At 45.9% G+C, this 11,099-nt stretch overlaps 1 protein-coding gene across 3 annotated transcripts; it reads left to right on the forward strand.

The window, feature by feature from the left end:
• The first annotated feature begins 556 nt into the window (after positions 1 to 556).
• Positions 557 to 9,492, forward strand: LOC147006443 (uncharacterized). 3 transcript variants are annotated; one of them, XM_085868774.1, is made up of 2 exons: positions 557 to 760; positions 7,192 to 9,492. In XM_085868774.1, the coding sequence occupies exon 2, from the start codon at positions 7,200 to 7,202 to the stop codon at positions 9,018 to 9,020; it is 1,821 nt and encodes a 606-aa protein (XP_085724900.1). In that variant the 5' UTR covers positions 557 to 760; positions 7,192 to 7,199; the 3' UTR covers positions 9,021 to 9,492. The 3 variants fall into 3 exon arrangements, with proteins under 3 accessions (XP_085724900.1, XP_085724897.1, XP_085724899.1); XM_085868771.1 differs by having other exon boundaries at positions 559 to 1,138; XM_085868773.1 differs by lacking the exon at positions 557 to 760 and adding an exon at positions 4,732 to 4,866.
• Positions 9,493 to 11,099: the final 1,607 nt, after the last annotated feature.

Here is an 11,099-nt window from a genome sequence, read left to right on the forward strand (position 1 = left end):
CTTGCAACCTGTGTTGCTTAATTGTTTTTTAAAACAAAAAACAAACTTAATTGTTTTTTGAAAGAAACGTCGGAGGGGGGAATGGGGGTGATGGTGGGTCTGGGGGAGGGGTGAATTGGGGTGATGGTGGGTCTGGGGGAGGGGTGAATGGGGGTGATGGTGGGTCTGGGGAGGGGTGAATGGGGGTGATGGTGGGTCTGGGGAGGGGTGAATGGGGGTGATGGTGGGTCTGGGGGAGGGGTGATGGTGGGTCTGGGGGAGGGGTGAATGGGGGTGATGGTGGGTCTGGGGGAGGGGTGTGTGGGGATGATGGTGGGTCTGGGGGGAAGGGTGATGGTGCGGCTGGGGAGGGGTGAATGTGGGTGATGGTGGGTCTGGGGGAGGGGTGTGTGTGGTTGATGGTGGGTCTTGGGGAGGGGTGAATGTGAGTGATGGTGGGTTTGGGGGAGGGGTGATGGTGGGTCTGGGGGAGGGGTGAATGTGGGTGATGGTGGGTCTGGGGGAGGGGATTGCGGGGTGAATGGGGTCATGGGAGTTCTGTGGAACGGGTACTTTTACCCACTTTTCCCGTTGTGGTAGAAAAAAGCCCAGACGAGTTTTCCCGTTCAGTTGAATTCATTTATGGTTGCCTGGGAAAAGACACCGGATCAACGTCGCTCCGAATCCAATGATCCAGTCCTGATTTTGTGATTCGCCCGCTGTTTTGGCACCACGTGATCCTCGTCACACTCACCTCTTCCGCCATTTTGCGGACAAGAAGGTAATGTTTTGTGCTTCACCTTCCTCTGTGTGGCCCCTGATCGCTACGAACCCTCAAATAAGGGTAATGGGGACGAGAGAACGGAATGTTTGGAGGTTCGTTTACCTGAGACCTAATAACGGGGTTCAGGCCCCGTTCTGCACTCGAGGAGGGGAGATGAGCGAGGACCCATTTCGTTTGGTGAGGTCGGGCCTCAGGTCGCGAGTACATCGCAGATCAAAGGAAATCGGTCCTTGGAGGGAGCTGTGATGGAGTGGAGGGGGACACGGGGAACCCCTGAGATCCGGGATCCTCCATTTGAATAACCAGCGATGTACATGGACACGTTTCTGATCGCAGCACAATTCCTCGACTGTCAGGATCAGCAAAGTCGGCCCGGTGAGTAGAGAGGGATCGGGGGGAGGTAGCTGGGTACGGGATATCACCTGCGGTATGACGTCATCACTGTGTCGGGGTAATCCGTGCTCCTCCCTCCTCCTCACACATCGTTGTTACCTCAACCCCACAGGTTGGACAGACGTTATGTTTTCATCCATGTTTGTTTATCTGTGAACAGGATATGTTAAGAAGTTGTGGATGGATTCGGACGGAGTTTGGTGAACAGGTTCGGTGTGTGACAAGGACAAATTGATTCCATTTTCGTGAAGATCTGATCCGAATCCGGATCTGGAAATGTTTTTAATACCGAAAGTAATTCTTCACCACGGAGAGACGAGGACCAAAAACGATGTACATGATGATATTGCAATAAGTTGTGGATGAGTGATGTTAAATACCCCACACTCCTTCAGCAACCCTCCTTACCTCCCCCCCTCGTCCCTCGTCCTACCCTCCCCCACCCCCTCCACCTCCTGCACCCAAAGCCTCCTCCCCTACCTCTTCATTAAAAGTGTGGACCTCAAATATCCGGGGCCTTCGCTCAAACCTTTCAGATCTTTCCATGCAGGTTGCCACTGACAAACCAGACATTATCTGCCTAACAGAAACTTTCCTCTCCCAAGACGTGTCTGACTCCCAAGTATCTCTCCCTGGTTACTCCCTCTTACGGTATGACAGACCTGAGCCTCGTCCTGGTGGAGGTGTTGCTCTCTTCATCAAAGACTCTATTCCTCACTCTCCCTGCACTGCTCTCACTCCCCACACCCCCAGGAATACCTCTGGCTTCGGCTTCCCCTCCACTCCCACCTCATGTTTATATGTGTACTGTACCGTCCACCGAACAGTGATGACTCCATCTACACCTCACTCTCCGAAAACATGGACCATCTTCTATCTTCTCATCCAAACTCTCTCTTCCTCTTATGTGGCGACTTCAATTGTTATCACGCCAGTTGGCTAGGTGTGGGTACCTCTCTCACCTGCCATGGGACATCAGCAAAAGCTTTCTGTGACTCATTGGGACTGACTCAATCGGTCAACTTCCCGACCCGGATCTCAACCAATGGTACTCCATCTCTTCTGGATCTGATTTTGACAAATTTCCCTGACAATATCTGCTGCTCTTCCTTCGCTCCAATTGGTTCTTCTGACCACGTCCTTGTTAAAGTGGACATCTCTCTGGCTGTTATCAGAGAACCACCTCACCGCCGTCGAGTCTGGCATTTCACTCAAGCCGACTGGCAGGGTCTCCGAGCAGCCATCAAACTTACAGACTGGTCTCCTATCACTACTTTCTCAAACATCAACTCATCCTGGGAATTCTTTCAAAGAAACTTGCTCTCCCTCATGCACAGATTTATCCCCTCTCGTGTTCAGTTGTCTTACCCTTCCTCCCGCCCTTGGTTTACTGAAGCTTGTGGCGAGGCAGTTGTCCTGAAACAACTTGCCTTTGCCTCATGGAAAGCAAACCCAACTGAGGGCAATCTCAGTTCTTTCCACAAAGCTCGGAACAAGTGTGTATCTACCCTCAGGAGAGCCAGAAAACAACATCTTTCTCATCTCAAGTCTGAACTCTCAAACCTCTCTCCCTCCTCAAAATCCTGGTGGCGTTTAATCAAATCTGTTTCTGGTGTATGTTCCCCCTCCATCCCCTCCCTTACCTCAAATGGCCGCACTGCTGATTCCACACGTGATAAAGCTGAATGTCTAAACTCGGTGTTTGCAGCTAAATCTTGTGTCCCAAACCCATCACTATCTCTACCCACTTTACCCAGTCGCACCCAACTGTCCCTGGACTCTGTATCCTTTTCTCCTGACAAGGTGGAGAGCTTGCTTTCAAACCTCGAGTCAGATTCTGCAACCGGTCCAGACGGCATCAGCCCACGTGTCCTCAAAGCCTGCTCTTCTGCTCTTGCTCACCCTCTCTCTGTTCTATTCACCCTCTCATTTTCCCAAGGTCATCCGCCATCTGCTTGGAAATCTGCTAACATCACTGCCCTGCATAAAAAAGGTGCAAAAACAGATCCCTGTAACTATAGACCAATCAGCCTTCTCCCAATCATCAGCAAGGTTATGGAATCCATCATCGCTTCAGACATGAAATCCTTCCTCTTCTCCAATGGCTTGATTTCCAATCATCAATTTGGTTTCAGACCAGGTCACTCTACCCTAGATATGCTGCTACTGCTCTCCCATCAATGGATGGAGGTCCTCAATGCCAGACAGGAAATCCGAGCCGTATCCCTGGACATATCACGTGCTTTTGACACAGTCTGGCACCCTGCCCTACTCACCAAACTCTCTTCCCATGGTATTCAAGGCCATCTCCACTCATGGCTCGCAGACTTCCTCTCCTGTCGCAGTCAACGTGTGGCCCTAAATGGAGTTCTTTCATCCCCTCTTCCTGTGCAGGCTGGAGTTCCTCAAGGTAGCGTTCTGGGCCCTGTTCTTTTTCTGGTTTTCATCAATGATCTCTCGGACTCTCTGGAAAATCCTCTATTTCTCTTTGCCGATGACTCAACCCTCTGCCGTACCATCTGTCATCCCTCAGACCGGCAAGCAGCAGCTTCTTCGCTCACTGCAGATCTGGATAAAATCACAAACTGGTCCAACACGTGGAACATGTCTTTCAATCCAGACAAATCTCACACTCTCACTATGTCTCTTCGAAAGGACCGTTTACAAAACCCCCCATCCACTTTCTCAACAATCCTCTGGAAGAAGTCTTTTCTTTCAAGCTTCTGGGTCTCACTATCTGCCATGACCTTTCCTGGGAAAGTCACATTTCCAACCTTGCCTCAAAAGCCAGTCGCCGACTGGGAATCCTCCGTCGTGCAAAGTCCTTCCTCAGCCCTCTTGAGCTCCTGACCACTTACAAAGCTTTTGTCCGTAGCCTGATGGAGTACTGCTCTCCCCTCTGGGCTGGTGCTCCTGCCTCCCACCTTTCTCGACTTCACGCTGTCGAAACCAGGGCTTTTAAGATCATTGGCATCTCCCGCAATGAAGCTGAGTCTTTGGGCCTCTCACTCAATCACCGCAGGTTGGTCGGTGGTCTTTCTGTCTTCTACCGACTCCTCTCCAGCCTTGCCCCCTGCTCTCTCTGCGATTTGTCCCAACCACATTTCCACAGGGCGCTCAAGGTCCGCCAACAACCCCCTTCTGGTAAAACTACCAAAATCACGAATCACTGCTCATCTTCACTCTTTCATTCCTCTTTTTTCCCGCCTTTGGAATAAACTCCCTCAATCTATTCTTTCCCAATCTTCCCTCCAGCCTTTCATAACAGTTGTTCACCACCACCTCTTATCTTCCCCCATCCAAATCCTCGAACTTTTCTACCCCCGATAATCCACCCAAGCCCACTTCCTTCAATTCTCCTGCTTTCCTTCCTGAAAGTCCCTTTAATGTCCATCTTCCCCTCGCCATGTTCCCCGTCCCATCCCCATCCCTCTCCCTTCCACAGTTCACCTGTGTCTGTTCCCCAATGTTTTGTCCCTTCCACTCCCGCCCCTCTTGTCTCATGCCTCCTTGCTGTGAGTTGTGTGTTAGCTCTCATACGAGCCTCGACCAAGGTATACAAAAAAAAAAAAAAAAAAAAAAAAAAAAAAAAAAAAGATCGGTGGATGAGTTGGTTCGGTGACAACAAGATTCGATTCTGGTTCAAGTCCGGATACAGATCCGTTCTATCAGTGGCAGACAAAATGTGATGTGTTCCACCTGGCGGACAGGTATGTTCTCTTCCGAAGTTTTGCCAGGTGTCGCTCTGTGAGTGGTTTTAAATATATTGATCATTCTGTCTGTTAGATTGTTCATCACCGACAGGTCACAATTCTAAACCGATCATCATGGAACTTTACCAAGTTGTGGAGGTAGTCTCATCTGAGAACACAATTGATTTTGAGGTCAAAGGTCATCTTGAGGTCAAGTTTCTAAAATCGTCATTTTTCATCCTTTCACCCTTGAGAACCCTGAAAAAAAAGTTGTGGATGGACTTTCACAAAAGTTGGTGGATCACTGGTCAGATGACAATAACAAGCCAATTCAATTTTGGTTCAGGTCAGCAGATCCAGCCTGTCGGTGGGATACAAAACATAAACTGTTCATCCTGGTGGAGGAATGTTATTCACCATGAATCACCAAATCCCAATCCACTCTGTGAACACACAAATGTGTTGTTCGCATAATTGCACCCCACATGGTTCCACCACATGGGACGGCGATGGCGATGGAATTCGTCCTATGTCGGTTGCCAATACCAATCTCACCTTCAAACAAAATCATTTTTAACACAAGTTGTCGTTGGAAGTAAAATAATCCTTCTCATGGGGGAAAAAAGAAAGCTCCGTGTCGGAATACAGTACTTTGAAAAGTTACCGTGTGTCAATGATGTGTACGTCACATATGAATACACAATGGACGATTGGACCATTGTGTATTTTTGGAACTTGCGTAAAAAAATTAGATTCTCATTTTGTTTTTTATTTCAATAATATTGATAAACCGATATGTTGTTACGAATCTGGCACCCATGAGCACTCAACATTCAGGTTCTTAAAGAACAGTTATATCAGTAAGTTTGTGTTTATAGTTAGGGCCCCCTACCTGTGTTTAACGGGTATTTCATGTGTGTGCTGCGGAGTTTCGTTGACAACAAATCTCCTTCACTTCACTTCACACACCGACGCCATTGCCCACATGCGTTTGGCCGCTTACATGGGCGGAGATTTCCATCGCCTCAGACCGGGACTCAGACCAGGCAGGGGCGTGCCCCTTGTCCAATCACGCAACAGAAGGCGACTTCCCCACGACACGCCGGCCAATGAGGGTTGAGATGGCTACAGAGGGCGACTTCGCACGACACCCCGGCCAATGAGGGTTGAGATGGCAACAGTGAGCGACTTTCCCACGACGCCCCGTCCAATGAGGGTGGAGAACGCCTCAGATGGCGATTTGCTCACCCCGGAGGAAAAAGGAATGCCAGGCTGGGAGCTTTTGTCGTGAAAGTCATCGTCGTCCTGGGGGTCGTGGGTCTTGGTGCTGGCTGGTTCGTCTGGTCCTGTGTCATCGTCGTCTCTGAACTTCTCCTTGGTCTTGGTTGATTGGTGCGTGGCCGGTTGGAGAGTGCGGTACTTAGTGCTTGGAGCAGCATCGTGTTGCGGGTTCGAGTGTCGCCGAGCCGGATCGTCGAAGACCACACGAGGTGGACAGCTCCAAGCACAGGCTCTGGTCTCCAGCTCACCTTTCCTCGAGCTGGAAGCCTTCAATAAAGACCCGAGGGGGTCCATTTATTTGGATATGTGTCTGTGTTTGGGCCCGTCTTCAAGTAGAATTGTTTAAGTGCCTTGTACATTCCTGCATTGCTTTCAGTCGGTTTAACTCTGCTCTTTGTGTCCACCTACCTTATAAATCAACCCCTGTTAAATGTACCAGCTCGTTTTCTGTGCTTTCCTCCATTGGCCGAGCAAGGTGCGTATTGAGAATTAGGAAGGCCGCTCGTGCCAGTAAATTGTTTATTTGGTCCGGCGCGGCTTTGGTAACTTTCGCTCGGTTACGCCGGATCCAAGTCGGTGATCGCGACTCGATTCGGACAAAGTCCGAATAAGGGTGTGATTTCTCCCGTAATTAGATGGCGTGAGTTCTTAGGTAAATTGGAGTTAGACAAGTGGACCCGACCTCACGCCGTCAAGATATTGGCAACCACGATCCTCTCGGTGACCCATGACCTATCGGAGTTGTCCAAGAGTCACGACCTAAATTCCAAGTGTTCGGTGGGAGATGACTCCACTGCTCCACTCAGTGGTCGTTTATCGCCACTGAACCCCAGCCCACAACAATATACCAGTCTGACCCCACTCGTATATCTGTATCAAAAAAAAAAAACCACGCAATTTCAATGAAACTTGACCAAAACCTTAATCTCCCAGGATTTACTAAAGTTTGCACACAACATTAAAAAACGTCTAAGGGAGTCTACGGGTGTGGGGTGGGGAGGGGTTCTGATGATGTATTTTCAGATGATTTCCAGTTAGTTTTGTGTTTTATTGTCTTTGCAGATAAAGAAATGAAAATCGTTTCTTTTACCAACTCTGCCCAGTTTGATGAAGAAGATAATTTCAATCAGAAAATGCCTTCTTGTCAGGACAATGACAAATGGAGCAGCGTCTCTTACAACAACCACAAAAGTTGTTTAAAGGCGATCAAGCACATCCAAGGAAACGAGAAGCTCTACAATTGTTCCGTGTGTCACAAGGCCTTTTTTTCGTCATCAGGTTTAAATTATCACCAAAAAACACATTCCGGGGATAAACCCCACAAGTGTTCTGTGTGTAACAAGGCCTTTTTTTCGTCATCAGGTTTAAATTATCACCAAAAAAGACATTCCGGGGATAAACCCTACAAGTGTTCTGTGTGTAACAAGGCCTTTTTTTCGTCATCAGGTTTAAATTATCACCAAAAAAGACATTCCGGGGATAAACCCCACAAGTGTTCTGTGTGTAACAAGGCGTTTCATCAATCATCAAGTTTACATACCCATGAACGAGTTCATTCTGGGTATAAACCCTTCAAGTGTTCTGTTTGTAACAAGGCGTTTAATCAATCATCAACTTTACATACCCATGAACGAATACATTTCGGGGATAAACCCTACAAGTGTTCTGTTTGTAACAAGGCCTTTATTTCTTCATCATCTTTACATAAACATGAACCAATACATTCTGGGGTTAAACCATACAATTGTTCCGTGTGTCACAAGGCCTTTTTTTCGTCATCAGGTTTAAATTATCACCAAAAAAGACATTCCGGGGATAAACCCTACAAGTGTTCTGTGTGTAACAAGGCCTTTTTTTTGTCATCAGGTTTAAATTATCACCAAAAAAGACATTCCGGGGATAAACCCCACAAGTGTTCTATGTGTAACAAGGCGTTTCATCAATCATCAAGTTTACATACCCATGAACGAGTTCATTCTGGGTATAAACCCTTCAAGTGTTCTGTTTGTAATAAGGCGTTTAATCAATCATCAACTTTACATACCCATGAACGAATACATTTCGGGGATAAACCCTACAAGTGTTCTGTTTGTAACAAGGCGTTTCATCAATCATCAAGTTTACATAAACATGAACGAATACATTCCGGGGATAAACCCTACAAGTGTTCTGTTTGTTCCAAGGCGTTTAATCAATCATCAAATTTTCATCGTCATAAAAATATTCATATCGGGGCAAAGCCCCACCAGTGTTCTGTTTGTAACAAGGCATTTGGTGATTCATCAACTTTACATCGTCATAAAAATATTCATATCGGGGCAAAGCCCCATCAGTGTTCTGTTTGTAACAAGGCATTTGGTGATTCATCAACTTTACATCGTCATAAAAATATTCACATCGGGGCAAAGCTCCACCAGTGTTCTGTTTGTAACAAGGCATTTGGTGATTCATCCACTTTACATAAACATGAACGAATACATTCCGGGGATAAACCCCACAAATGTTCTGTTTGTAACAAGGCGTTTCCTCAATCGTCAACTTTACGGCAACATGAACGAATACATTCCGGGCATAAACCCCACAAATGTTCTGTTTGTAACAAGGCGTTTAATCGATCATCAAATTTACGTCAACATGAACGAATACATTCCGGGGATAAACCCCACAAGTGTTATGTTTGTAACAAGGCGTTTGTTTCTTCATCAACTTTATCTCGTCATCAAAAAATACACACGAAGATACAACAGAGGTGTGAATACCGTGATATCAGGGAAATGACCAAATACCGAGATCTGGAAAATGAAGTCAAAATTCCCTGGAAGTTGAAGAGTGTCGACATTGTGTCAGTGACAGCTGCAGCAACTGGAGTGATGAAGAAGAACCTCTGTTAGGTCTTCTAAAATATCTCTGGGAATGAATATTACTACAAACTAACTGCAGTTGGAGACTGTCTGGGGTTCAGTGACGATCCTGAAAATATCCATCGGAACAAAACTCTGAGAACAAGAAAACTTCACAACTTGCTCGAACAAACATGACCCTTCACCAAAATGGTGATGGATACACACACACACACACACACACACACACACACACACACACACACACACACACACACACACACACACACACACACACACACACACACACACACACACACACAATCACATGATAAGTATAGATTTTCAACTTGAACTGGAATTTTATTTTGTTTCTTGAACTTTCGGATATCTTTAATCCCATATCTGTGTTTGTTCTTCGTCTTGTTGGAAGTTCTTCACATCACCAGTCAGGGTTTATTCTTTGCACGTCCTTTTGATCAGGTGTACAGGTGTGAACCATTAAATTGTTTGTTTTTCCCAATCGGTTGGGCCTTCATCTTTGATAACTTTCCCATTATTTATTTTACCAACTTACACTACTCACACACAGGTGCATCCTTGGAGATGAGTTACAGCAACATACTGTAGTTGCGAAGGAGAAAATGCTCTCATATCGAGGGAAAAACTAAAGGAACCTCGTGAATACAGGGGGTTGTCTTTATTTATATAAACTGTTTCTCGTGTAAACTGCATATAAACTGTATTTATATGAACTATTTATATAAATAAACCGCTGTTTCTCGACAACCACTGGTCCGATCTAATTGAACCTTGCCAGGAATATTGCTGGGGACCTGAGTATGTGCCTTTTCAAGATTTGATATTAATCGGACAAGTGGTTTCCAAGTTATGGCCATTTATTTACCAAACCAATGACAGAACACGGTGCTATGACGTCACAATTGACGTCACAACTCTTCTTCTTCGTTCGAAATGATATCACAATTAACACTGGGGACCTGTGTATGTGCCTTTTCAAGGTTTGATATCGTTCTTCTTCATCCGTTTCAGCTGTTTCCCAAGTTATGGCCATTTATTTACCAAACCAATGACAGGACACGTTGCTGCGGCCATTTATTTACCAAACCAATGACAGGACACGTTGCTGCGGCCATTTATTTACCAAACCAATGACAGGACACGTTGCTGCGAAGGCGTGGCCGATGGTGAAACGGCACCTTCGTTACCGTGGCGTAGGAGGAGCAATGGTCACTGGCAGCGAATGTCATGGCGAGCAAAGACAGGGAGGTAAACTTGATTTTAATTTGGATTTTAATTAACTCTGTGTGTGTATCACAGCAGTTGTGACTTCAATTCAAGCGATAATTCGTGGAATGCGTGTGAACATTCAGTACGGGCACGCACTACTCCGGATAGTGATGACTTACTGTATTCTAATAATTTCTCGATTTCTTATGCGCATTTACAGATAAACACAATGCCCCAATCCAGTCGTCGTTTACAAGAGCGAAGGAACGGCCTTTGTCGTTGTTTGAAAGTTTTTTTTTGTTTTTTTTTTTGCACGTACGGCCACGCACATACGGGCACACGAGAGCGAAGGAACTGCCGATGTGGTTGTTGTTTCTGGCACGCGGTTTGAAAGTATTTTTTTATTATATTATTATTATTTTTGCACATACGGCCCCTCACGTACGGGCACCCACAAGTTTATTTAAAAAACACTGATAAACAAGAAAAAGAGCAATTAGAGATTGCAGACCCTCGCCAGGATTTGTTTTGTGTGGTGTTCGTGTACTTTTATGTTGTGTATATTGCGTGACGTTTGTGTACTGGTGTGTTACATAATGAATAAGAGACATTATTAGAACTGCCACTTTATAACTGCTCCAGTAATGACCGGGTTCCAAGAAGTCCCACTTTTATGCAACCCCACTTTAATCGGACCTGACCCTGACCCATGAAGTGTTTTTTTTTAATTAATATTAATTATTCAATTGAATTTAGAATGGGATTAAAATAAATTAAATTCAAATCAAATGGAAGACCAAACAGATACAGTCCTGCATTGGAGTAATCAGAAGGAACTCAAATAAGCAAAAATAAAAGATGAAGTCATCAGTAGGAACC

Source organism: Eptatretus burgeri, unplaced genomic scaffold, assembly GCF_056783735.1.
Source record: "Eptatretus burgeri isolate ZD-2024b unplaced genomic scaffold, Ebu_testis_v1 Ebu_testis_scaffold_3174, whole genome shotgun sequence".
Lineage (NCBI taxonomy): Eukaryota > Metazoa > Chordata > Myxini > Myxiniformes > Myxinidae > Eptatretus > Eptatretus burgeri.